A 26,879-nucleotide genomic window follows, 5' to 3' on the forward strand; every position below is an offset into this window, starting at 1 on the left:
TCGGAAGTGGACCTCGAGCCCGGTCTGTGCACAGCGACGAAGACTCGAGAAAGAAGGGCGAAGCCCCGAGCCTGATGCGAAGGCAACAGGAGTGATGAAGCCTCGCGGCAGCTCCAGAAGAATGGGACTCGTGGACAAGCCAAGAGGGCGCAATCCCCGTTGTTCGTTGCTGGGTTGGACGGAACAAATAGGCAATGCCGGAAGAAGCAGAGAAGCTGCTTTTCGAAAAAATCCGAACTCGCACGTGAGCGGCACAAATCTCCCTTTCAAATCGAGACAGCGGTCTTCGCCAGCAGACCCCCCGGCATGCGTCCTTCTCTCCTTTCTCGATCTTTTCCTCGCGAAACTCGCGCCTCCCTTCAACGAGGCCTACGACACAAACTGGCGAACCCCAAAAAACGAGGACTCCTCCCTCTTAATCAGTGTACCAGGTTGGAAAAAATCGGCAACTCGAAAGTTGCTTTGCCGCCTTGACGTGTACATATTTTCTCCGGAAGAGACAACGCAGCGGAGAATTCCTGCTGGAAAAAGACCTCTCTCAGTCTCCTTCTCTCCACGGTTCTTCTGAGACTGCTCACCACCTTGTGTCTTCTCTCTGCATGCAGGCTGTCACGCGAAGCGTCGCAGTGAAGGTGCGTCACTTGCTACCTGAGAAAACGACATTTCGCATGGATGCTGGACATGTTCGCCTCTCCATATCGACTCGCGAGCCCCCCAAAACTCAGTGAAATAACGCATGGGGTTCAGCTGGCCTGCAGGCTTGTGTGCTCAAGAAAAGCACCCTCTTCGAAACCCATTCACCGTGAATCTACCGAGGCCCCCCCCTAAGCCCCCCACTCACTACACCACCTCTCGAACTCCGCACAGAAACCTTGATACGCAAATGTACAAAAGGAAACGCATTTCCCCATAAAACGGCACACACAAAAGCATACATATATATATATATACACTGGGTGTGTGTACACATGAATATATATATGTACACATATATGTACATATATATATATATATATATATGTAAAATGCGGGAAATGGGAATAAGTGCATCTGAGATGTGGACGCATCGATTCCTTTCACCTCTTTTTTGCCCTTCTGTTTCTTCTGCCTCTGCCGGCTAGGTTCCCCGTTTACTGGCGAGACAGTTTGGAGTGTTGTTCTCACTGAGCTTGAGGCTTTTCGTCTTCTCTGCGTCCTCGTCCTTTCTGTCCTTGTCGGCTTCCTCGGAGCGCATCCGTTTCTCTCGTGTCCGCTGCTCGAGTTCGATCGCGTGTGCGAGTTGCTGCTTCCAAATCGCATCTTTCTGCATCTGTTGCTGCCGCAGAAATGTCAATCTGTTTTCTCTGTGTTTCGCCACCAGACGCGTGATGTCCTTCTCGCCCCCCACCGCCGCGATCGCGTTTGCCGCCGCTGCCGCGTTTGCCACCGCCGTCGCCGCCGCCGCCGCGAGTTGCGAGCCCCCAGCGCTGGAGCCCAACGCGGTCGGAAGGCCCCACCGGCGTGGCTGGAGCCCAACTGACGAGGCCCCCTTCGGCGGCGGGGTTCGCGATGCCCGCGTCACCGTCGGAGATGGAGTCCGACTTCCTGGGTGTCGGAGTCCTGGCCGCAGGTTCTGCACAGCAAACAGAGGAGACAGTGACGGAGGGAAAGGTGGACTTTGCAGAAGACCCTGGACGGACGGTGTCCAGTGCGGAGTGCGTCTTTTCCCTCAGTTTTGAAACAGAAGGCGTTTCTTCTTTCTTCCCCCTTTCGCCCTCTCTTCTGTTTTTCCTTTTCCCTTCAACTCCTGTCTGTTTCCTGTCTCTCCTGTTCTCCCTTTCTCCCCTGAGGCTCGTCGCGCCTTCCTCTTTGTTCCTCACTCCTTCCTGGCGCTGGTTCTCCATCCTCTGCAGAACGATGCGGCGGTACTTGATCGCGTTTGGGTGCTGAGGTTCTTGGGCGAGTGCCGCGTCCAGGTCGTCCAGCGCTTTGTCATACGCGAGCTGTGCACAGCCAAAGCAGAAGCGCCACAGCAACTGGAGAACGCGAGGGCATGCCCAGCAGCTCACGCCCACAAACTCCAGAAAGAAAACTTTGCATGCATGCGCAATCACCTGCACCTTCCTACACATATAAATACACACTTACACACACGTATATACACATGTACATATATAAATATATGTATATATATATGAATATATATATGTATATATGTATATATATGTATATTGGGTATATTATATGTGGGTACGTTTGTATACATTTGTGTTTGACTACACTGCTCTTGTTTGTTCTTTGGCGAGACGAAAGGGGAACAACAGGGACAGAAGAAGCGCGGCGTTTCCGGAACGCGGCTGGGCCTCTCTTCGTCGGATCTGGAGGGGCAAGACACGCACTCGGTTAGCGTGAGCGGCGCCTCGGGCGACCAGCGCGTCTGGATACTTCGGTTTGAGGACGAGAGCCGCCTCGTAGCACTCCATCGCCATGGTCAAGTCTCCCTTGCGCGCCGCTGAGACGCCCTGCTGCAGGCGCTGCTGCGCCCACTGGCTGCTCTGCTCCTCCGTCAAAAAGGCGCCCAACCTGAAAGCAAAGGCAACGCATCGCGCGTCGTCGAAAGCAGATCGGGAAACAGAGAGACGAGAACGGAGAGAGAGATGGAGAGGAAATATGAGGACGGTGAGAGGAGAGGGGAAAGAGGTAGCAACAAAGAGAGATGGGGAAGAGAGGAGAGGAGAGGGAAGCCGGAGAGCAAAGAGAAGACACAATACGGGCGCAGAGACAGACGATGAGACAGAGGACGCAGACGCCCTATGAAAACGAGGAAAGCGAGGAGAGAGGAAAGGGAGAGATATGGAGAGAAGGATCACGGACGAGAAACTACACTTGAGTAGGATGTCTTCACTACGTATCCCTAATTCCAGTTACAGTCCTGCCGTCATCCGTTCTGCCTCAGGAGAGGCGCAGTCGAACGTCGAAACAGAGAAACCGTCCCCTCTGATAACAAGTTTCTTTCAAAGTGAAGAGACTCGAAATCCCGATGCGGGCCTCAAGAGATGTCGTCAATCAAAACCCCCGGTGTGTGTGGTAATCACGCAACTTTTGTAATTCGAGAAGCGACACGGAGCGAATGGAGGAGACAGCACAGCAAACGAGAAAAAGAAGGAAGAAGACCTGAGTGAAACGGTGTGAAGAGAGTTACACGAGAGACAGGCACACGGATCGTCCAATGGGAGGCAACTGAAGAATGAATACACACAGCTCGTCTGTCGGGGACTCCATACCCGCGAAACGCAGCTTCTCTTCGTTCTTCCTCTGCATTCTCTCGCCCCGCTTCTCTTCTCTCTGCCTTCAAGCCCGTTCTCTCTCGCCACAGCGCCTGTCTCTCGCGCTCTCGCTTTTTCGCGGCCTCGCGTCTCTGGGCCAACTCGGTCTCGGCCTCCGCCTCGACGAGGCGCCAAGCGCGCGCGGGGCTGCACGCGCCCGCGCCGAGAGAGAAGGAGAAGAAGTGCCGTCGCAGGAGATCCAGCGCATGCAGCTTGCCGGCCAAACCGCCCCGGTTCTTCAGACGCGGGTCGCTGAAGAGGACGAACGGCAGGCGAGCTCGAAGGAGCGAGGCGCCCCCGTCCCACCAAGACAGAGAAGAAGCAGAAGAAGCAGACTGGAGGGTCTCGACAGTTGGAGGCTGCAGAGGAAGGATCGGCAGGAAGTCCTCGTCCTGGCAACGCAGGCAAAGGGCGTCTTGCAGAGTGCTCGCAACGAAACCTGGCAGAAACAGAAACAGAGGCGAACGGCAAAAAGATGAGAGAGAACGCGAAAGCAGAGGTCGCGAAGACACGGAGAAACGCACGGAGAGAGACAGCGCGCAAGACGAAGAATGAGAGGAAACAGGTGAAGAGGTCTGTGTTGAGTAGGCGGGGGAAATGGACGAGACAAAAGAGAAACGAGTCTGGCTAAGGCGTCGAAAACACCCTTGCGACGAAACGCACGAAGCACAGGCAGCTTGCCTGTGCGACAGAACGAGCAGAGACGAAAACTCCGACAGGCGCTGTGTCTCTCATCCGGGGCCTTGCGTCTCTCTCGCAGAAAGTGGAAGGCGACACAGCGTGGATGTCGAAGCATCTCAAGAAGATCGATGAAGAACGTCCACGACGTTGTGCACACGAAAGAAAAGACTGAGAACGAGACAGAGACATGCGTGAAAGGCTACAGAGGTTGCAGACAATGCACGACGGTTTTCGAGTCTTCCGTTGTGTATTTTTCTGTCGTGAGTGTTTGCGCCTTCTCCCTCCCTCCGTCCCCGTCTCGCCGAGCCTTGCTGCACTAACCTAGCGGCTTCTGAAGAGGCACCTCGGCGTCTGCAGCAGTCAGACAAGCGGGAGGACTCAGCGTCAGGAGCAGATGCGCATGCGCCGCGTTCAGAGTCGACTCGTCGAGGCGAGTCTCGTCCTTCGCTTCCTTCTCTTTTTCATCCCATCGAGAAGGCCGGAGTCTCGTGCGCAGAAACTCTTTGACGCAGGCGCGAACCGCTGTGCCCACTGGCAGAAACCGACTGACGCAGCCGCTCGCCTGGCCGCCCTTGCACTGCAGCAACAGCCAAAACTCCACACAAAGGATGGAATGCGTCGAGTCTTCCGGAGTCATGGAGCGACAGACGCCTCTTAGCCGCGCGCGCGAGAGAGAGTCAAAGGCGTCGCCTGAATGCACAGAGGCGCCTTTTGAACACAGCCGTCAAGTCCAAACGCAAAGACTCAAGAGTTCACACCGCACGGACCTTGCGGACAGTGCAGGATGTGGAGGAACTGGAGACCTCGACAGTGAGGTGACTGTACGAGAGACGCCCAGAAATGCAACGCTGCGCACACTGTTGACTACGCATCGGTTCATTCAACGAAGAAGTTTTGACTCGCGACCACCGATTTTCTTTTTACGCGCGCCTGTGTGCCTGTTCCCCGGCGTTCTCTCAGCATTTCTCAGCTCTCTAGAAACCCAGACAAATGCAACCAAAAAAGGCCTCCTTCTCGCCTTCGCTCACCTCGTACCGACCCACTGCTGCCAAGGGCAGCGCTCCATAGATGCCGCTGCTGCCGACGTCGCACTCCGTCCGCAAGAGTCTCCGTCGCGTCGGCGAAGTCGGAGGCTGAGAGACAGAAGCAGCGGAGGAGACAGCAGGACCCGAAGCGACGGACGTCGCCTGAGTGCCTCGATCTGGGGCAGCCTTCCCCTCGTAGAAGCCGTGAGGAGGGCAAGGCTGAGAAGAAGAGGCAGCTGAGGGGGGCAGAGACGAAGGATAAAGTTCGACGGCGACGAGGCGAACGAGCAGGAGAGCGCGCTCGGAGTCACAGCGCACAACCCAGCCGCGAACCACAACGTCCGGACGATCGAGGGCCTGACAGAAAAGAAGTTTCAAATGTCCAACGCTCGCGTCCACACATACACTCGAAGGAACTCTGTAGCAATTCAGACACACACATGTGGAGAATACATTCAAAGTCACAGAGGCACAATAAAATACGCATCAACGCAGGTGGAAACAGACAGAGTGGGGAGGCTGACGAACGATGAGAGACACAAGAATATGAAAGACACAAGACCCCACACTCGGTCAGAGTGCGTAGGGGAATATCGACTCGCTGTGTCTGAAGACGGGGTAGGATGGATGGAGACGAATCGAGAACTCGAGAGAGAAGAAGGCGAAGAAGAAAGAGGGCCAAGACGACCGAGTGCAGCAGATGCAACGGAGAGGCAGTTTCCCCGCCGCTTCCACGTAGACAGCAGCAGACGCACGCACATCCGACTCTTCTTTTCTCAAGAAAAACTGACCTGCAGAAACTCGCGGCGGCCTTGTCTGCCGCAGGCGATAGTCCGGCGAATCTGCGGGGACACAGCGAGAAGGCACCTTGTTTAGAGCAACATCTTCAGGCAAAGAACTTGAAACTGCTCTCCAATGCGCCATGGTGAGCCACAGTCAAGCAGGATCCTAGCTTACGCTTATAACAGTGTACTGCGTAGAAAGCACGGATTGATTCCGCGTCCAGGGCCAGCCTTGGGACCGAGAGGTAGTTGAACGCTGCTTTCTCATCTCTTGTTTCAGGAAGTTTTAACGGGAACATGGCGCTGTCCTGAGGTCTGCGTAGCTATCCTCGCTCGCGCGTTTGCGTGAACCACCATGGAATAACTCAACTCAAAAGCGAGACATCTAAACCATGAACCCTCAGAGTCTCAGAGGACCTACGACGAACAGACTGCGAGTCCAGCTGCTGAGAGAGAACGACGCCCACGTTCTCTTCTTTTGACTACACCGCACCCCTCGGTTCTCGATGGCTTTTGTCGAGGGAAACTCGGAGTCGCAAAACGGGCAGCGAACCGGGGGGAGGGAGCTGATGGAATTCAGAAAACTTCGATATTCGAGAAACAAAGAGAGTCGCGAGCTCACGCGCGTGTCGGCGCCAAGCCCGGAAGAAACCTTGACTTTTGGAGATACACGCGAGACTCTTTCAAACAAACAAAAGCGTTTTTTGCCTACCTGCTGGGGTCCCAGGACTCTGTCGATGATGAAGCATCCCTCGACGAGTTCGTCCGGTTCGAGTCTCTGCAGTTTTCGGACGACCTTGACATAAAAGTCTTTCCGACGACGCAATTGAGCTTCCTGGACCTCTCGTTCTTCCGCACCCTTCTGCTCGCTTTCAGTCGCGCCCGTATGCTCTTCTGTCTCCTTAGCCGACGTCTGCGAAACCTCGCGCAGCAGAGCCGCCTGAGCGGGGATCGCCTCCCTTCCTTTCTGCGCGGCCTCTCGCCGAGCCTCCGCAGCGAGCTCGGAGACGAGACCTTCCCGCCATGCGCCTGTGTGTGCAGACCCCAAGAGCCAAAGAGAAAAGTCGCCAAAACCTTCGCTGATGTGACGCACTGACAGAGTCACATCCTCTCGCAGGGGCGCAGACGGAGACACCGCTCGAGATACGACCGACTGCGAAGAAGCCGCAGAAGAAGACGGAGCAGCCAACGAAGAAGAAGGGAAAGGAGACGAAGAAGGAGAAGGAGAAGAAGGACAAGAAGGCAATGCTGGGTCCCTGTTGAATTTTCTGTCGACACGAAGAGCCAATGTCTGCACTCTGGAGATAAAGGAGAAAAGGGAGGCTGCTTCTGTGGTGTCTGTTGACCTATCTTCACACCAAGACGCAGCATACGGAGGCGTAGACGAGAACACGGAGGAAGAAACAGATGGAGATGAAGATGGAGAAGAGGACAGCGACGCCGAAGATGAGGAAGATTGCCTGTTAATATTCTCCTCTGCCGCCGCAGGAGGAAGAGGACGATAAGCAGCGAAGAAGCTGCGACGTAGGGCCTCTGTGACAGGTCGTTCCTGACGGTACAGAACAGGGAAATGTCGGCCGTGCAAATGCAGTTCTCAATTGCAGTCCTACAAAGGACTGACGCGACGTACACTTCCGCGTTCACCGTCTCGAACACTCTACGCATGAATATACATATATACATATATATATGACAGATATGCACCGATCTAGATACTTGTATACGTACAGACATACATGCTTGTACTGACAGGATTAAAATATACAAATGTATATACATATATGTACATATATATATATATATATGTATATATATATATATTCGGACGAAGAAGCTTTGGCGGCAAGTGATTTTCGCCGATGAATCTGTACATTCGGGGACGGTTGATTTGGGACTCCCCAAGGCTTCTATCCAGAAAAGCTTGTGTTCGATCAAACGTAAGTCGCTCGCGCATGAACACGAAAGGCAGTCAAAATCGAAGGAGAAGGCGACTTTGTCATTTTTTTTCCTCTCCAAAGACAACAAGTTTTTGCCTTCTTTCGTCTGCCTGCATGTCCTCTCTGTTTTCCGGACATCTCCTCTCGCTCGTGCGCGAAGGCTGTGTGTGCCTCGTCCTTCTTCTCTTCATCTCTCTAGTTTTTCTCCTTCTTTCAACTCTCCTGTTTTCTTCCTTCTTCTCTTCGTTCCCTTGCTCCCCCTACGCTCATCCCTTCTTTCTCCTGTTCTCCGCCTCGATGCCTTCTCCAGCTTCCTTCTGTGTCTCGCTCTAAATCTCTACAGGAGACTTACGGATGTCAGCAAACCGTCAATCGCAGCGTCGAATGCGCGGAGATCGTCTTCTTCTGTGTCGCAGCCTTCTTGTTCCCCAGGCTTTCTTCTGTCTCCGTCTACGGCTTCTTTGTTCCCGCTCTCCTCTTCTCCCGTGTCTCTCTCATCACCTCCTGACATCACGCCCTCCCTCTCACTCTCGGCCTCTTCTCTGATGCGCCCTTCGGCGTCTGTCACCCCGTCTCCGTCTGTCTCTCCTGCCATCCGCTGAGTGTCTCCTGTTTCTGCGGCTTCTTCGCGTATCCCGAGCCGCGCCTCCAGCTCTCGGCTGAGGCGCGAGCGCCTGGCGACAAAAGCTTGGAAGAGCGAAGCGCTCTCTTCCTTTTCCTCGACAGTTTCGACTGCCTTCTTCTCTCCGCTTGGGGCCTCAGTGTCGCCCACACTCCGGCCCTCTGCGCCGGTCTGTGCCGACTCGGAGACGCCTGTGCGAATCAGAGGCCATTCCTGGATCACGGCGAGGAGAGCCTGCGGAGTGCAGGCAGGAAATTCGGTGTCTCCGTCGCTGCCGTCGTCGCAAACCGAGGGCGACGCCTCTTCTCTGGGCCTCGAAGGAGACAGCGGAGACAGTGTAGGGTTCGGCGGGAGTGACGCGCCGCGGGTCCGAACAGTCACGAGGGACGCAGCCGCCGAGGCGGGCAGGGCGGGCAGCGGCAGAGAGAGGCCTCGCGTCGGAGGCTGAACGGCCTTTTGACCCCCCGACATTTTCTGCATCTTCGCTTTGAGAGAAGCAATCAAAGGCGAGAGAGAACGCGCTCCTCGCCTCGCAACGCCCGAGCTTGGAGCCTCGTTGGACGCTCTGCTGTCCTCAGACCCATCGCGGAACGGACGGACGACTTCCACTGACGCAGAGTCTCCGGAAAACGACACAGACGACGAGGATGAAGGTGAAAGCAAACAGGGAGGTGAAGAGGATGAGGAAGCTGAAAACGATGAGGAAGAGGAAGAAGCTGATGAGGAAGAGGTCGACGCGGAAGCCGCAGACGAGGAAGAGGAGGAATATGAAGAGTGGGATGAACAGGGAAATAAAAGAGAAGATGGGTCGTCAGAAGTGTGTACTGCTTTGGCGTCGTTAGAGGGGAGATGCGGAGGGCCGGATTGCTGTGTCGCGTCACCTAGGTTTTTGGAGGAAGCAAAGGAAGCGTAGAGACTCCTTTTCCGGTCCTCAACGTCGTCTTCAATCTCCATCGTCACCTGCTGAAGAAGGTGCAGCTGAAGAGCTCTAAGCGCCTCGTCTGCTCTCTCCTCTGTTCCAGGTGGGCGCGGCCCCGACGCGCATGCAGAGGCCTCGCCCTGAGACTGAGGTACGCCGCCAGGCAGGTCTCCTGTCTCTGGGTCTGCCGACGATGGAGCAGCTGAAGCGGCACAACCACGAGACGTCGACGCCGCAAGCGCGAGAGGCGAAGAAGCGTAGGGAGAAGAGGCCGACCGAAATGGAATGAACGGGCAAGACCGTGTACGGGGAGAAGAAGGGAACATCCGACGAAGAAGCTCGGCAGTGCGAGCGGCGCGATTCGAGACTTGCACTGAAGAATCGACTCGACGGCTGGCCGAGGCAGCGGGATGAGAGGTCTCGAAAGAACAAAAGGACGGAGAAAGGAAAGAAAAAAGGGAGGGAGAGGAGAAAGACGACGAAGAGCACGAAGGGAAGGATGCAGAAGCAGAAGGAACAGGAGAGGAAGCGGATGAGGAAGACAAGTCGGCGAAAGACGGTGCAGGACCAGAAGACGCAGAAGATTTGCATGCGTTCGCGGACGGAGAAGAGAGAGAAGTAGGAATCAGATAATCGCAGGAAGAAGCTCGAGTCTCGGAGGACGCCTGGTTTTTTGGAGCTTCATCACGCCTGTGCTTCAACTCACCGGGCATAATGTCAACTTGGAACGGAAAAAAGAGCACACTCGGTCTCGTTCACTCTCCCTTGTCTCGTCCTCCGAGGCGTAGAAGACTCTTGCGACAGAGCCGAGAGAGTCACGGCCCAGAAAAGTAAGGCAAAGACCGTATCGAGACATGTTTTGGCGGACACGACGGGCCAGGAAATTGGCATGAAATGTGGAAAACGATCAACGACAAGCAGGCGGAAACAAATCTGTATATACATTAGAGGATACGGAAGTTCAGCTCGCCGCGTCTATCTCGACTTTTACTTCCAGAGCAGCTCCCTTTCCAAGTCGCACATCATCGTAGTGTCGCTGGACCTTTTTTCTGTTGGTGCCTCTTTCTCATTCGCAAGTTTTCCTCTTCCACTCCTACTGCCTTTCCCCCCTTTCGCCGACGATGGGAGAAGCCTCCACACACGCTCGTCCACGGGGCTCGGTGTCGTGTCGAGGCAGGACGGAAAACAGGCAAATTTGCACCGTCCCGCTTGGAAAAATGGGAAGGCCGGACAGAAACTGGGGATAAGACACAACTGCAAAAGCAGGAGTTCGCGACCGGGGAAAAGCAAGAGACATGGGGGCAACGAAGGCACAACCGACGGTGCTGGGGCAGACGGGAGGGGAGCGGCAGCTTTTCCGGCAGAGAAAAGGCAAGGAAGTCGAACGGCTGCTTTTTGATTTCCAGATGCTTTTTCTCGTTCCCGTGTGCGGTCTCAGATGCGCACTGGGGCTTCTTGTTTTCGACCGGCAAAGCGCGCAAGAAGCTAGACCGCATGCGTGTCACAGCACACAGACAGCCAGCAGAGACCGGGGGTAAAAAGCGGCGGGTCTTTGGCGCTTCTTTTATTTCATCTCGAAAGGCTGTTCACACTTTTCAGCAGAACGTAGGCCTCAAAAGACACGCACAAATCTTGGACAGCTAGAGGCTCAGGCAGCCGTGCATGCACAAACTCCAGCATCTACCTCTCTGTGAAGTCCAGTTGGAAAAGATCGAAGCCGCCTTCGAGTTCGAGAAAAGATTTCCTTCTCATTGCTCGCAGGGGTTTTTCCCGTAGCTGCGCATGCGCAGAGAGGATCTCCCTTCCCGGGTTCCGGTTTTTCAGGTGGCGGCTTATATTCGGAAACTCAGGCTGCCGCGCTCTCTAAGGGAGGGGCCTGCGTGTCGCGCGGCCTTTGGTTTCCAGTGTGGGTGCCAAGGCGAAAGAAAGAAGTGACGGGGGGGCATCGTTTTTGCAGCACGCGCAGAGAGATCTGGGTCGTTTTTCTTCGGGGCGGGGCGTGTGTCTGTCGGAGAGTTGTTCCTTTCTTTCCGTTTCTTTCTGGATATTCGTCTGCTCTCTCGCGACCTCTTCGACGCGATGGTGAAGCTGTAAGTCAACACGGGCGCTTTTCCAGGGGGCTCACTTCGAAAGAAAGATTTTCGCTCTGCGCTTGTGGGGTGCCGTCGCCGCAAAATTCTCCCTGCATGTCGTGTGTATGTGGAGGCCTGACCGAGCAGATTTTCATTCGAAGCGGCTTATTTCCCGGTAGAGTTCTGTTGAGAGCGCGAAACCCAAAGGATATTTCGGCCTCTCTGTTCCGCCCTTCCGCCGCCAGTCTGATGGTTACGGAACCCGCGTGTCAGTAGTCCCCCACCGTGGAAGAAGCTCGAAAGGTGTCGTTTCCTGCCTCTACCCTTTCTCAGAAACAACTCCTCTTCGTTCCTCTCGTTGCCGCTGTTCGTTCGCGTGTTTCAACTTGAACGCTTGCTTGCTGTTGTTCCGGTCTCGTGGACCCAGAGGGGACGAGTGCATGCCCGAAACCTGACTCCGAGATGCGCTAAAAACGAAGGGAGTCTTCTGAGTTCGAAGCAGATAAATTTCACCCGCGAAGCAGAAGGGATTGGGTTGGCGGTAGGCGTCTGTCATGTCGGGCCGATCAGTTTTCCGAGGGCTGCGCGCCTTTCCGTCGGGATGAGCCCCGGCCTCTGCTCAGTGGGCTGACGTGTACGGTTTTACGCTGGGGGTCGGGCGGAAGAATGCCGGGGTGCCGAGCGCGTCTTGGAGGTTTTTCCTCACCTTTATGGGGAGTTATTTCCCAAATTGTTTCTGCTTTGTTTTCTCTGCAGTTTGAAGTCCGGCCGCGTCGTGGTCGTCCTCAACGGACGCCACGCCGGAAAGAAGGGCGTTGTCGTCAACACCTGGGAGGGCAGCAAAGAACGCCAGTTCGCCTTCTGCCTCGTGGCTGGAATTGAGAAGGCGCCTCTCAAGGTCCACAAGAAGATGCCCGCGAAGAAAATCGAGAAACGCATGCGCGTCAAGCCCTTCCTCAAGTACATCAATGTCAACCACCTGATGCCGACCAGGTAGTGAAAGAGGCCAAGCATCGGAACTCACGGGAGCGGTTGCTCGCGTCTGTGGGCTTCCGCGAGGGGAGTTGTGCGCACAAGAGGTGACCGGAACGCGAGATGAAAGCGGCCTTGTCCTGAGGTGAACGTTCTCCCCTGGATTTGCCGAGAGTGTGTGTACGGCAGGAAACTACTTCAGGGGACTGTGTTGCATTTGGTGACGACCGTTTTGGGGTGAACTTTTTTTCCGGAGGTTCGTGAGCGACTTGCGAGAGACCTCGGTTCTTCATGAAGGCATGCGTATGAACGCTTTCTCAGATAGCTACTGGAGGTGCACCCCTGATGAGGTCCACGGCTTGGTACATGTATTTCGTGAGGGTCTTTCCTTTGGGCTGTTTTGGTCTAAATATCTTGCCAGGTTTTTTTTCGTTCATCTGCGTTTGTTTCCTGGCGTTGCCACAGCGGGGCTGTGCGTGACCGAAAGTGCCAGTGGCGAACCGAGTAAAAAACATGCGTTTTTCTCTCCCGTCTCTGCGCCTCAGATACACGGTCAGCAGCGACATGGACGTAAAGACCATGGTGCCTGAAGATGCCATGAGAACCGTTGACGACCGCAAGGCAGCGAAGAAGGGTCTGAAGAAGATCTTCTACGAGAAGTTCACCAACCCCGTCAACGAGAAGGTCGGGAAGGTCAGCAAGGACTTGCTCTTCCTGCGAAAGAAGCTCCGCTTCTAGAGGGAGTTTGCATCTGCTTCGGTCTCTCGTCTCTGTCCTACGAAGTCTTTGGTCTGTCTGTGCCTACCGGTCTCTAGAGAAACTCAGGCTCGTCCCTCTCGTCTGCCGTTTTCTTGCTCCAGCCGTCTCGCGCGCATGCAGAGGAACGAGGCGCCGAAGGCGGAGAGGGTGTGAATCGAGAACAGCGAGAAGGCGGGAGTGTGCTGTGTTCTTCGCCCCCTCTGCGTCTCGTGAACGTGTCTCGTTAGAGCTCTCGTTTTTCTAAGCACCCAACTCAACTCGCCTGCGGATCTCTTGCTTGGTCCTTGTTGAAGTCTCACTGAGCGAAAGCGCGACAAACGGTTGCTTTGAAAAGCAACGTCGGCGGGCGAAGTTACAAGCCCTGTATCCGGTGCAAAGCACACACTGCGGTTGTCGGTAGAGAGATGAATAGTGGTTGTGCCTTCTTCAACTCGTGTGCGAGTTTCTCCAAAAGGTAAGATGTCGCAGAAACCGATGCACGGTTTTCTTTTGTTTCCGACGGAAAAGACCGACGTGCGAAAGTCCCTCCGTTGCTCTGCTGGTCGTTGTGTCACGGTCGTCGCGTTTTTCGGTGTTTTATTTGTCCGAATGCGTTTTTTTGCCCAGTTCAGGAGATTCGTTCTCCAGCAGTGTCTGTTTCTGTCCTGGGAAAACTCACCGTTTCTTGATCAGGATTCTTATGCACCTACCACGTGTCTCAATGGCGGTCCTCAGAAAAACTCGCCTCGTGATTAGCTCTTGCGTGTACAGTGTGTTTCCTTCGCGCGTCCTGGTGATCCATACTCCGGCTGAAGCGGCGACGTCTTTGCACTGGCTTCTCCCTTGCTGAGAAGACCTTGTGTATTTGCGTGTGAAGCTGCGTCTGTGGTCGGCAGTCACTGTGGTGGACGCAGAGCAAGTCGATGTGGGTCTGGGAAAACCACGGCGAAACGGCCCCTCCGGATTTTCGTTGCATCTCGAGATCTCGAGCTCTGCGGCGAATCTGCGGTCGCGTGCTGCTCGCTTTTCCTGTTGACCCAGTCGACAAGTCAGAGGAAGGTCTTGGGCCGCAGTGTATGGTGGATGGTCGCGTTCAAGCGCTGTCTCTCCTCTGCGATTCGAAGCTTCTTTTGACCACAATCCGTTCTCTGAGGCAAGCAAAGGAAACGCGTCAAGAATTGTGGTTTCAAATTGCCCCGTCTGAGTAAGAGTGTTCTCATGCGCGACGGTCGATGTCCGGGTGTTTGTTTCATCGACAGACGCAGCGTGACGGATCGCAAAGTTTGCACATATCTCAAGATGCCGTGGCTCGCGCATGTGGACAGTTTTGGCCACTAGTCGCGTATGCGTCATCCTAGTCCATGTGCTAGAGGAACGCCTTCTCTGCAGAGTTGTTAAGAACGTTCATTCTTTTCTATCTTTCAAGTGAAGGCAACAGATGCGCTCAAGGGGTTTCCCAGCACACGAGACCGGTCAAATGTAACGCTGTGTGGAGAATGCTTAGACGTTGCCTGCTTTCTGAAAAGACGTGGTTCCAGGTGTCGAGTGCGCATGTCTTACCGGTGAGAAGAAGGCAGTCCAGAGGATGATTGGCGAAACGCATGAGACCTCCTGTTGTCCTGCATACAAGAACCCATGCGGGAGCCAGGAGATATCGCTGAATATCATGTGCGACGTGGCTGACGGCTGGCCTTTCTCACGAGTGTCCGCTCTATTTCAGTTCAAGACTTTGTTAATGTGGTTTCGTGTGAGTGTGTGGACAACGGAGCAATTCATGTCTTTCGAGGAAGTCGCGTGTCCAGTGTGTTCGCATGCCTGTGTGAATCTTGCGCATGTGTGTTGCTCTAAGTAAGAGCCCATTGTGAAATTAGGGGCTTTCGAGAGACACCAAGTTAGATGTCGCATTTGAGTTGACACAACTTACGAATAGAGACTGAAGCTTATGGTAGCGAAGTACTTTCCGGTTGCTTAGATGCGGTCAGAGCGTAGTTCTAGGCTAGGATATCTTTCTCAGAGTTTAGGTGTTGCTGTATGTGTTACTCGTGATTCATCCCCAAATCAGCTGTTGAGCACAGCAGATTTGTCAGGAAAGAAAGGCGAGTTGGGAGAGACCCTGGCGCAGCGACGCACTGCGGGCGTTCGGCAGATGCTGATGATCATTTCAGATAGTAGATTCTGAAAGGCCCCTTGTTGTCCTGCATACCTGAACCCATGTGGGAGCCAAGGGATGCCGCTGAAGAAAGTATTTTGTGTCTGATTCGGCCGGAACGCCTCAGGTGCCTCGCGCAGCACAGTATCCAAGATATTTTTTTCCAGGTGTCACTCGCGATGCCGAAGAAAATTGTGTCTCGCTCGTTTGGTAACGAGGATCCTTCGTAAACGTAGTTGAAAAGATAATATGCAAGACTCAAGTCTTACTGGATCGCTGATTAGTACGGACCCAGAGGTCTTTGGTTTTTGAGGTACATTTTTTATGCGCAAGTGACATTTTGATATCTCTCATACACGTCTGGACTAACACCACCTGTACCGGAAGGACGGCATTGAAAGACACTCGGGTTTCGAACGAATCTCGTATACAGTTTAGTCGATTTGCACGCGGTTTTGAAATGCCCCGTTTCCTTGGGGTGACTTTTGTTCGTGAAGAACTCTCGATGCGGTTGACAACGCAAGTGCCGCGAAAACGAACGGTTTGCTGAAAGTGTCTTGCCGATGTTCACGTGCTCAATTGTTGACTGGTGCTGTCATTGAATAAAGAGGAACTGCAGTGTCTGCTACAACCAAGTCCAGGGGGTCATGCTTCCACGCGTTCATCTCGTCGAAGTCATGTCTCTGGTGACGTATCAGTAACGAAATAAGGAGAATACCAGGTGCGAGCAGGAGTCCATCCTCAGAAGTGTCTCCTGACATGCTGTGTACTGGATGGATGAAGAATCCCAAAACTTTCTCAAGAGTGCTTCATGTGATACTACCAGGAACAAGTCGTTCATCGAATTTGGTTTGAGATGCTGTCTCTCACTGATGGTACGTGCATCTATCCACGTATGAGAGCCTCGAAATCTCAAGTCGCACGAATTGAAATATTCCCTTGCTGACAACATCGGCTCAGAGCCGCTTACAGTCGAAACACAAAACTTGCGTGGTGCGCTGTCCGCGGTACACTCTCCAAAACACACCACTAACCACAATCCTCTATGTGGCATTGAAAAGATGTTTGAGTGTACAAACGTCTGCCAGACAATACAAACAGCGATAGGTGAGACCAAACGTATATCCCCGGAGGCCACCCAGATGTGATTCTTACACAGCCACACCCCTGTGTAGTGACTTTGCACCGTCGCCCGACAGCAAGGCGATTCCTGACGCACTGTACAAAAGCTGCAATTGGTGGGATGAAAGGTCCTCTTCTGGAGAACCTCTGTCCCATGTGTTGCAATTAGCATCTGTCTTCACTTCTCCCTGATCACCACTACTTGCTTGCCATGCTCGCGCCTTCCGTTCTAGCTCGTGCGCCGCGACGCCAGCAGCGTCGCCTACAGCTTCCCAACTGCCGCCGATCCAGAGAGCTTCTTGCGGGTCTTCCCTGGAGGCTCCGTCTCCGAAAGGAGGAGGCAGGACAATCAAAGGCAGCTCCCACGACAAGCCGACACCGTCGTCCCTCGAAAGTTTACCGCGCCAAGCAGGCGTGGCTTCACACTCCCCTAGCTCCGCGTCCCGCTCAGCCGCCTCTTCCCCAGCGCACAGGAACTGGAAAACGAGAGCGTACGAGACTCGGACGGTGTCTGTTTCAAACGACGGGGGGCAGGCTGTCGGTACGTGGGCAGCCACAGAAGCTTCCTCCATACTCACCACGACTGCCTGCTGCGTCCAGACGACCTGTGCAAGTGTTGGGCCGTCTGGAGCGCTTGGACCCGCAACGTCCGGACCGCTTCGACTCGACGCGCCTCCTCCTGAAGAGCGTGTCATGACTGGACGACTGGGAGGTATCCGAGATTCCTCAACTGCGGGCAACCCAGACGCCTGTTGGCCGGTAGCAGCAGAAGCGGGGCGAAGAGGCGTTTCTTCCCGAACAACCGAGAGGTGAACTTCATGCGTTCGGCTTGTCGCTCCTTCGAAACTCAAGCGCACATTGAAGGAACCGCCAACTGGAACGCAGGGTGCCGCGGGGCCTGGGTCAGCGATGGCGGATTTTCCGCGCTGTCGCCGAGAACCCCCTGGCCTTGTCAGGGAAAGGAAGGGAACTCCAGGGAGAGAAACCAGACAAAGAAATTGCCCATTGCGGGAAATGCGGAACTGCTCTCGTCGTGGAACCCCAGCCTCGCCGGGCATCCCAAAAGGTGCGTCGTTGTCACCGTCCACGACGATTCTGAGCAGTGGCAGAGACGATGCCACGACACCCGAAAAAGGCGACGGCTGAGAAGGCTTGTATGTGGGTGAATTTGCTTTTCTGGTGCCTTGCAAATCCTCTTGCGGACATGGACCTGCATGCGGTCCACTCGAGGCAGGCTGCGAAGGAAGGCTGTCCGGGGAAGAGAAATGAGCACAAGCGTCTGCGGAACGCTCCATTTGAAAGGCACTGCCATCACGGTTTTGTCCCTTCATGACTTCTCCACTCACCAGACCGGAGTCAGACTCTTTCTCCTGCTGTTTCCCCTCTGACCGGTCTCCACGGGGACAGCTACTCCCGCGGTGTTCCCTCGCCTGGAGTTCGCTCCCATGTTCGAATTCCCTCTCGACTCCCTGGTTTTCGGCAGCCCGTTCCGAGGGCGATTCAGCCTCTGAGAGAGCTTTCGAGGTCTCCAAAGAATCTCCGCATGCGTCTCCCGCCCACAAGGGGGGAACCGACGTGGCGCACAGAACGTCGATGTAGGCAGTTCCGTACTCGCGTGTATTTCGGCTGGCGTTCCACAGCCCCAGAGTCTCTCGAAGCGCGCATGGCGGTGAGGAGAGAGAAGACAGGGGAGAACCGTTAGCCAGTGTTTCTCGCGAGAAAGCATCCCGGCCTCTTCTTCCCGCCCCCAGAAGCCACGAGATGTCCCAGCCTAGACACTCCGGAAGAAAGCGGTCGTCGAGGGCTGCTGGGTCCACGCTCTTGATCATCTGAGAGGCTAAGTCCCCTCCCATCCACGTTCGCGAGTGAAAATGGAAGGAGATAGGTGCCGGAGTAGGAAATGACACCGGGGGTGTGGGGAGCCCCAGTGAGGTGTCGACCGAACTGGGACGGGAAGAGGAGGAAGCGCCGCCTGCGCCGAAGACACGGAAAACGTTCGGCAGAAAAAAGCGGCTTCTCGATGAGACAGAAGACGCCTCAGACGAAGGCGTCTGCCTTTTGGTGGTGGGGGGAAATGCGGAAGATCCGACATCCCAGCCACTCCCCGAACCGGAGGAATTTACGGCGCTCCACTGTGCAGATTTGTGGGGCGGCGCGGGAAGCACTGGAGGACCGAGAGTAGGCAGAATAGGCATGTGTCGGTTGGGAGAGCCAAGCAGTCGAATTGGAAGGCGGAAAAACGAGGTGGACAGACTGGGAAGTGGAGTAGGCTTGAGCTGGCATCCGGAGCCCGGAATTCCGGGAAGACAGTGCGGAGAAACGCTCTTTTTCGACGTCACGCACAAGTAGTAATTGATCTTCGTCGTGGACCCGTTGAAGGTGGGCGGCAGGAAGGACGGCAGGCGACACTCATACCCAAAGGAAAACGTGACTCCCGGCCGGTCGAACACTAGGTTGTCGGTGACGTCGCAGTGTTCGGAGAGAAACAGGAGCTTTGAATTCGAGGAGAAAAGAGCCGAAAAAACCGGATCGCGATTCCCTACCTCACTGCCTCCATTTACGGGACAGACAGGCAAACGATCAGCATAAGCGGAAGCAGCGGGGATCGCGGAAGGACCGAGAGTTTTCGAGTCCTCCGAAACCCCCGTCTTGCACGCAGCCGCTCCTCCACCTTTCCCTTCGAAAACATAGAATGGAAGAGCCGCGTGGCGGTACCTGTTAAGCGCAGGAGAGTGAAGAAGGTCACGACGGGACGTCGAAGTTGAAAGCACTCCACAGAGCTGGGCTGAAACGGAAATCGAGATAGGGCGGGAGGCAGAGGCACTCTCGGGGCCTTGCACTTGAAGCGTACTCCTGTAGACATCGCCAGCAAAGTAGGCTGCCTGACTCGAGCAGGCCGTCACGACAGCATTCGCGTCTTCACAACCCACCGCGCTCGGAAGCGCTGACGATGACGAGAAATTAAGCCCAGACCACATCGTGAAAAACCGGAGTTCAATACGTAGGGAAAGTCGCTGCGCGGGGGCCGAGGCCCCTAGCGCGGTCCCTCGAGCACGGCAGCCAAAAAGCTGGATGATTCCCGACGGAACATGCAATCGACCGAAAGTCAGGAAAGTCTACTAGCGCTCTGGCGATGTGCCTACACCAGTTTCTGAGATTCACAGACGACGTGGAGAAGAGTGGCTCCTTGTCACAGTCTCCAGATGCACACCGGAAAAGCCAAAAGGGTCGACAAACCTAGAAAATGAGCACAAATTCAAGAGGTTTTCAGTCCGACACGGGAAGGTTATTTCACTGCGGAAGAACGGATGGATACGAAGTCACCCTCTGCATGCATCTGGCATCTGCCACATGCTCCAACCACGTCCAGTTTTAAGTAAGAAGGTCTTTTCTAATTTTCTGGGGTGTTTCGCGCCGGTACTCCGATCTTTTTCTCAATTTCATAGCATGGGCGCTCCAGCTGTGCTCTGGCGACAACAAGAAGAGAGAAAAGGCGCGCCATGCAACGCTGGGAACCTTGCGTGGCCGTTCATCTGCTATGTGAAAGCCCAGTAGAGTGTGCTGGTGAAACAGCCTTCCACAAAGAATTTATGGTTCCAGAAAGAGGTTATACTTTAACTGTGGGCTAGGTGATTTCGATGGCAGACAGTCGCATCTAATAGAGAATGGCTGGTATCATCACAACTTCGGGAAGTTCCACTCAAGTCTGGTCTCGTAGCAAGCAGATGCCTATCGTTCCCTTCACTTTGGTTAGCACTGACAGATTCTGTAGCTGTTGAAGTTTTTCCGTGTCCATTATTCCTGTGTGTTCACGTTCGAGCAAGGTGAAGAACCCATCCAGCCGAAGAGATGTACTGTTTCGATGGAGGTACATCGAGCGCACCCCCTGTGAGTAATGGTAGGCTCGGTAGCACCGAAAGAAGCGAATCAATGAGTAACGGTGTTTTCCATCTTTTAGCCTTGGTCCCTCTGTCTTCTAACGAGAGATTCAGGAGAGATTTAGTAAAGCATATTGGATGAAACGTCCAACTTTGGGTCCCGTGTCGCCTGTTTTTTTGCCGTAGTATACTTGTGTATAACGATAGAACTGAAGGAGACAGATAAGAGAAAGTGTGACACAGAAAATTTTCTCTCTGGTGCTCTTGAGACTTCGTCTCTAGAAGACAGTATCCCACTTTTCGTGATTGGGCGTTCGAGCAGTAGTAGACACTTTTAACATAAGACTGAGAATCTCAGAGACTTGCAGGACGCTATGTATTCGCTTGCAAACAGTGTGATAAGAGAGATGGGGTAGGAACCAGAAGTGAAGCTGGGGATGGGAAATTCTTGACTTGCGCAAGAGGACGGATGACCATGACCGTCGAACTCCTTTCGGTCGAGTTGAGGAAGACACAGTTTGGAAAAGCTCTTGGTTAACAGTTCCATCTGCTTTGCTCGTCCTCGAGTCGAATGTCCCGTTCGACAACCCTGTGGATGTGTATACTGTGAATCCCCCTTAGCTTCGGATCTATCACTGCAGACAGAAGGGGACTGTAGAGCTAAACGAGTGCCACATTCCTTTTCTGCGTTGTACACCCACGGACGCATATAAGTATTCGGACAAGCGAGAGAAAAGGGCTTCTCATCCTCAACTTCCGTGTCGTGATCCTGTGTGACTTCTTCTAATTTTGAATTAGGGCCCGAGTCCCCCCGGGGGTGTGCAGCGCTTTTTTTATGCTGCGCTCGAGACACTGATTACGGCAGCGCAAGTGACTTTCCTGGCGTTATTGCCTTGATAACACATTTGTTTTTTCTGTACTGGAGAGCATCCCGAATGTTACTACGGTGCCCGACCAGGATGCTTCAACACTGTTTCCTTGCGCTGTTCTTAAAGGTTCCTCCTTGCTCCCGCACTTCCTGTTCTCGTAGTCATGGGCGTCGCTGTTAGTGGCCTTCGGAAGGAAGGATGACCCAGCGGCAACACCAGAAACTCGTTTGTCCCCATGGGAGTACATATCCGAGAAAGGTAGCGGCTATTCTGAACAAGGTTATATGAATTGGATTCGGGTTCACCAGTGCAGTCGATGCACTGGATGCGCACTGTCGGGTGACAGATTTAGCGCGGACACGAGCATACAAGGCAGCATGCTACCCAAATACTTTGGCACTACGCCAGCCCTTTACGTGGGTCATGCTGACTTACAACCCCCGTTATTCTACTTCTGGTAAATTTGTCCGTTTCAGCTTGCGTAGCAACTACTGCGGTTGGCTTTTGCCTGCGAGTCTTCAATTAATCTTTGCACACACTTGGACGCTTTTTCCGTCAAAACCAAACGTGCCGAACCAAGCTGGCTGCGTGCCATGAAGATGTTTTAAACCACAGAGACCCGCCTGGCCCTGGGAAGCTGAACGGAGGCTCTCTTTGCCACAAATGGCATTTTAGGGCCATTTTCAACATAAGCAAATGAACTGGTTATCTATCATGAGACGCTTGGGAGTCTGGACGCTACGAAAAGTCTGTTGCTAATCCAAGAAGTTTCACACCGCAGAGAAAATGGAAAGCGGGCCGCAGTGTAAGAGTGACGTAGCGGCCGAGAGTTGGATCGGACAGGCGAAGCCACAGTCGAAGTTTCTGACTTGATAGCAAGTATATCAGCGCGTAGTTACCATGGTGTGATTCCTCATGTGAGATGGCATGCGTCTGCCTCTATTAGAAGGCTATTATGGATCTATGTAATGCCACGTCACTCACAGTACCTCCCACTAGCAGAGACAACCTATGGATGGACTCTGTATGAACCCATCTCGTCTCAGGTATCGCTGACGTCACTAGAGCGTTAGAGCGATTGTTTGAGAGGGTTGCCGGATGAACAGTACAAGCTACCAGGACGCGCAGATAGCCCTTGGCATGTACACAGCTGTGACAAGTACAGTAGGTCGGGTCTGTACCTTGGATGTGGTGTGCCCCTGAGGCCAGCCATCAGGTTGACTGTTACAGATTTTCCTCTCCAGGAAAGACTTGCCAACTGGAGCGAATCCTCATTTATCACCTGCTCTTTCCGCAGAGCAGCAGACACAAGAATAGGTTACGTTGTTTCCAGGCGTCTTATCCAAGACAGCTGACGATCGAAGAAATGAAGACGTGCATACAGCAATTCTTTGAATATTCCCTAACCACCCACCTCACCCTGGGACAGTATGGCAGTGTGGCCCGCGTGAACAATCACTAATTCGGCGAGAGCAGTGTTTCAAGAAGGGTCTAGTGTGTATGCGGCTGCTAACCTTCTTCCTTGCTCGAACGACAAGGGATAATCAGAGTGCGCAATGCTGTAGGGAGCGCACACAGTCATCTGCATTTCTTGCAACAAGGAATGGCTCCCGTGGCATCCTTCTACATCCACATGCGAGTCACTGTCAATGCATCTCACTACCGCAGTTAACGTTGCCCAGCGAACACGATTCCTCCATCTGGTGAAATGTGAGATGTGACTTGTAGCCGAGAATGATTCATCGCTCGTGCTTTCTGGAAAAACTGTGGGTTGACGCGTATAAATGAATAACTTGCGCTGTACACCAGCGTACCTTTTTGGGGCCGTCCTGAGCAAGCAGTGCATTCTATTTTCCTATGCAGATATTATATTCCAAGTGGTACGGCTCGCATGCAATACTTGGAGTGGCAAGAATAGATTCGCTTTCACGCTTGCATTTGCAACAAATCAAACACGCCTACACTTCGCAAGTAGTGAGGAAACAGTCTTCTTGAAAATTCAAACATATCGGCTCCTTCTTCGACTGGCAGGTAGTTAGGCTCATACAGACTTTGACTGCCGTTAAGAGTTAACTTTCAGTAGCTCTGGTGTCCGGTGACCACATGTGGCAGCGTTTAATGGTAATCTACCAGGTACTCATGCACACGCGCGGCGTGTCTCGAATAGAGTATATTGCAAGCCACTAATCTTTTTCGTGTTTTCCCCTAGAGAAAATCCTTTGCTGAGAGTAGTTGTTCGTGTTTTTTTCCTCGAGCAAGTCCTTCACTAAGAGTACTCATAGAGGAACTTCGAGCGGACGATGATAGGCTTGCCCGGCGCGCAGTAATAAGCTATACTACGTCGCATACGTATCGGTCATCTGCGCTGGTAACCTCTGCTGCCAGTCTGCACAGGTACTGGTGAGACTGTCAGCAGTAACGGGGTGTAAGAACTCACTTTCCGCACGAGAAATCTAGAGATGTACGCGTTTCTTTTGATCAGTGAAGCCCGGATTCTGTGCGCGTTTGTGCCCTTTTCTATAACCCGACTCTCACATGCACCGGATCAATGCGGGGTGGCGGCGCATGCATTTTTCAAGAGGCGTGGGGTGAAAACATGCCACGCGAAACCTCGGGCCCGCGCGGGTTTTTCCGCAATGCCGCCTTGCTGCGTTTGCGAAATTTTAGGTGTCGGGTTTCTCAACCAGAGAGTCTGTACCAGCAGAAAACAAGCAGTGTCCTGAGTCACAACTTGGGGGAATTTCTTCTGGGGTTTCGTCTTCTGCGCTAGGGGCCCTGCGACTTCCTGTCTGCTTTGTGTTTCTTTCCCCGACCAACGCCGGCAAAATGAAGGCAGATCCGACTTTGCAGCAGAAGGTAAGACGAAGCAGCATGCTGGCAGAGATACGCAACAGACTCGCACGGAAAATTCGATACAACCCCATCTTCTTTTGCGGGCTTGCACCTGCGTCTTTTTTCGGGTGTCCAATGGAGTGAAGGGGCGACGGGGTGGCTCGTGGGATACCCGCCGTTGCAGAGAGCAGCCCTGCACCTGGCTACGTCTTTTTTCCGCTGTCCGCAGCAGATTTGCGGCCTAAGCATCTTTCGTGACGGCGGGCCTGGACCTATTTTTTTTTCTTCGGAACCACGGTCCACAACGCCCCTTGGCGTGTGCTGGGGGAAAAGAGCCACGGGCGCATGCTCCCTCCTCGTCATCCTGCAGAGTTGACCAGAGGCTCAGGAGTCTGCCGTCTCTCAACTTCTGGTGACTTCACCCAACGGGCAGAGAAGGGGAAACTTTCCCCAGTCCCTGTCTTTTTTCCCATGAAGGAAGAGATGGAGAGGCAGCTGCGCATTCATGATGAGGCCCCTTTCGCTCGTATTGCCGCGAATTTGTGGCGTTCGTCGTGAGGACTATACTACTTAGAGCCCACCATAATATGAACGCTGTGTCAGCTTTCCCTTGTATAGGGAAAAATATCCAGATTTTCACATCCGGTTTTGAGGGCACGGGGTGGGAAGCTGCGTCTTCGCCGACCGTTACGCGAAACGGACGCGTTGTCGGTTGTGGGAGAGAAACACCTAGGCAACGTGTGTGGAACTTCTTGGGCTATTCATCGGCCGAGGAGGGGCAGGGAATACTGTTTCTGCTCTGATGTTCTTGTACTGCGAGTCCTGAGGTGAACCTCGAGAGCTCCGAGGATCAACGGGCCTGCTGAGTTGCTGTTTACCAAAGTGATATCGTTTCGAGAACTGACGGTGTGTGCTTCGCTTGGACAACGTATTATGCTTTTCGGGGAGTAGAATATTCAGTTATGCTGCTGTCAGTGGACCAAGCTCAATGGTGCCAGCTTTGCGCGTATCTGTATGATTCGAGCTCTAAAGGTGGTTATGAAATTGTGCGTGGGCGGTGTCCCCTTACCAGTGATGTACCAAGGAGCAAGGGTAGGCAGTCTTGTTTTCTTTTTCGCATGCTTTTCCTTCTGCAGATCTCCCAGTACCAGGTGGTTGGCCGCAAGCAGCCGACCGAGGCGGAGCCGAACCCGTCTCTGTTCCGCATGCGCCTGTTCGCGCGGAACAAGGTGCTGGCGGTCTCCAAGTTTTGGTATTTGTTGAAGAAAATGAAGAAGGTGAAGAAGAGCACCGGCGAGATTTTGGCGGTCAACGAGATTAGGGAGAAGCGGCCAACCTTCGTCAAGAACTTCGGCGTCTGGCTGCGCTACGACAGCCGAACTGGCACCCATAACATGTACAAGGAGGTCAGAGACATCAGCCAGAACGGTGCCGTCTCTCAGCTGTACGCGGAAATGGCTGGAAGACATCGTGCCCTGCCCAGCAACATTCAGGTAATGCTTCCACGCACTGGCGGGGAGTTGATGTTTTCACCATGATTCCGGATAGGCGATATCGTGGAGATAGAGTACATATAGTGTATTGTGGCCGATCAACGCTTTGCATTCCAGTGAACGGGTCAATTCATGCGAAAGAACAAAGGTTTTCTCACACGGTTATTTTCTGCGATAGGTGTGTCTACGTATCGTATCCATTTAGTATTACAGATGGGCGCGTGTGTTTCTTCGATACGCGAAGCGACGAAACGGAGTGCATCGCCGCGTGACTCGCCAAGTTGGGCTAAAGTTCTGCTTGAGAATGGCAGTTGTCGCTTCTTCAGCGATCCACGTGGAGACGTTCGTGTGTTCACATCGCTGTGGGTTGGCGTATCCGCTGCGTTGAGAACTTCCACAGGTGGGCCACAGTGATCGTTCGTGTGGGTTGTTCTCCTGTTCTCCGCAGATCATCCGTGTGGCGGAGATCAAGGCTAGCCAATGCAGGCGCGCACACATGCAACAGCTGTTCGACAGCAAGTTGAAGCTGCCCGCGATCCGCCGCATCTTCCCCACTCCCAAGGACAAGAAGTCCGTCTTCTGTGCGAGGAAGCCCACTCTGTTCCTGCACTAAACTCGAGTGCGTTTTCGTTCTCATCTTCATTCCAATGTCCGTTTAGTATGTGGCGCCTTGAAACAACTTCTGTTGACTCGGTCAAAACGACTGCTTCCGGACACGAGTTAGCTGTTTAAAGTCGAACCACGCGTTTAGCGGCAGAGTCCCGTGAAGACTCGCCAGGAGCCTTCTGTGCATGACTCCACTTGTTCAAAACCCAAGATGCATTCCTTCCGGCAAACGCACCGTCCGTGCAGCGACACGCGAGCGTAGTAGAACACAGAGGAAGTCGTTCTTGTAGTGTCACTGACGCAGCAAAGAAACTGCTCTCACTCGATCAGTTAGTGGCTCGTGGCAGGAAACACTTCTTTTGCCGTAGTGAAAATGGATGCTGCGACACTGTCAAGTTTTCGTCACGGAATAATTCGAACAGTAAGCGCTCTCCCTGCGGCTGTGTTTGCCGTGTTTCTGGAGAGCACGACTTTTACCGTCCAGCGGCACATTTACTGGATCCAATCAAAGAACTTCCACTGGAAAACGCGGCGTCATGAGGGACCAAACCTCCGCATTGTTGTGGCAGATGGAAGGACAGGTTGTGTAGCGCGAAGAAAATCTGCGTTACTAGAGTCTCCCCGAAGGAATATATCCGGGCGTAGAATGTTGTACTTGGCAGTAAAAGTGCGGTTCTGTATTTTCGATAAGACATCAGATTATGTTCAACTCTCAGCTTCTGTCTCGTTGAAGCGAGCCGTTGTCAACTGTACACGCTACACAGCAGTCTTTTAGAACCAGCGGAATTCTGTGTGTTTCCGTCACCCTCCAAAAGCCGTTTCGAGCACATGTACAGCCGTTGGGTCGGGAAAGTGAGGGAGCCCGAACGATTTCCAG

General features: G+C 53.6%; 4 protein-coding genes across 4 annotated transcripts; 2 read left to right on the forward strand and 2 right to left on the reverse strand.

Moving 5' to 3' along the window:
- Positions 1–637: 637 nt before the first annotated feature.
- TGME49_262700 (tetratricopeptide repeat-containing protein) lies at positions 638–9,984 on the reverse strand (the record flags this gene model as incomplete). The annotated part of the gene is made up of 10 exons (XM_018781295.1): positions 638–648; positions 1,165–1,612; positions 1,860–1,982; positions 2,379–2,562; positions 3,264–3,744; positions 4,308–4,563; positions 5,015–5,368; positions 5,803–5,853; positions 6,506–7,342; positions 8,083–9,984. 10 exons carry the CDS (start codon positions 9,982–9,984, stop codon positions 638–640), a joined length of 4,647 nt encoding a protein of 1,548 aa, XP_018637130.1.
- A 1,227-nt stretch (positions 9,985–11,211) lies between these two features.
- On the forward strand, positions 11,212–16,018 carry RPL27 (ribosomal protein RPL27). Its single transcript, XM_002365328.1, has 3 exons — positions 11,212–11,361; positions 12,100–12,336; positions 12,861–16,018. The coding sequence occupies exons 1-3, from the start codon at positions 11,351–11,353 to the stop codon at positions 13,051–13,053; spliced, it is 441 nt and encodes a 146-aa protein (XP_002365369.1). The 5' UTR covers positions 11,212–11,350; the 3' UTR covers positions 13,054–16,018.
- A 335-nt stretch (positions 16,019–16,353) lies between these two features.
- TGME49_262680 (hypothetical protein) lies at positions 16,354–19,302 on the reverse strand (the record flags this gene model as incomplete). Its single annotated transcript, XM_002365327.1, has 1 exon — positions 16,354–19,302. One exon carries the CDS (start codon positions 19,300–19,302, stop codon positions 16,354–16,356), a length of 2,949 nt encoding a protein of 982 aa, XP_002365368.1.
- Positions 19,303–23,184: 3,882 nt separating this feature from the next.
- On the forward strand, positions 23,185–26,261 carry RPL18A (ribosomal protein RPL18A). The gene is made up of 3 exons (XM_002365326.2): positions 23,185–23,927; positions 25,040–25,396; positions 25,845–26,261. Exons 1-3 carry the CDS (start codon positions 23,898–23,900, stop codon positions 26,007–26,009), a joined length of 552 nt encoding a protein of 183 aa, XP_002365367.1. The 5' UTR covers positions 23,185–23,897; the 3' UTR covers positions 26,010–26,261.
- Positions 26,262–26,879: the final 618 nt, after the last annotated feature.

Source organism: Toxoplasma gondii, chromosome VIIb, assembly GCF_000006565.2.
Source record: "Toxoplasma gondii ME49 chromosome VIIb, whole genome shotgun sequence".
NCBI lineage: Eukaryota > Apicomplexa > Conoidasida > Eucoccidiorida > Sarcocystidae > Toxoplasma > Toxoplasma gondii.

What these genes read in the sequence shown, in the direction of transcription:
- RPL27 (XM_002365328.1), top strand. An exon ending in AACCACCTGATGCCGACCAG is followed by an intron (nt 12,337 to 12,860) that starts GTAGTGAAAGAG and finishes TCTGCGCCTCAG; the next exon opens with ATACACGGTCAGCAGCGACA.
- RPL18A (XM_002365326.2), top strand. Translation starts at nt 23,898, where the DNA reads ATGAAGGCAGATCCGACTTTGCAGCAGAAG. An exon ending in ATCCGACTTTGCAGCAGAAG is followed by an intron (nt 23,928 to 25,039) that starts GTAAGACGAAGC and finishes TTCCTTCTGCAG; the next exon opens with ATCTCCCAGTACCAGGTGGT. An exon ending in CCCTGCCCAGCAACATTCAG is followed by an intron (nt 25,397 to 25,844) that starts GTAATGCTTCCA and finishes TGTTCTCCGCAG; the next exon opens with ATCATCCGTGTGGCGGAGAT.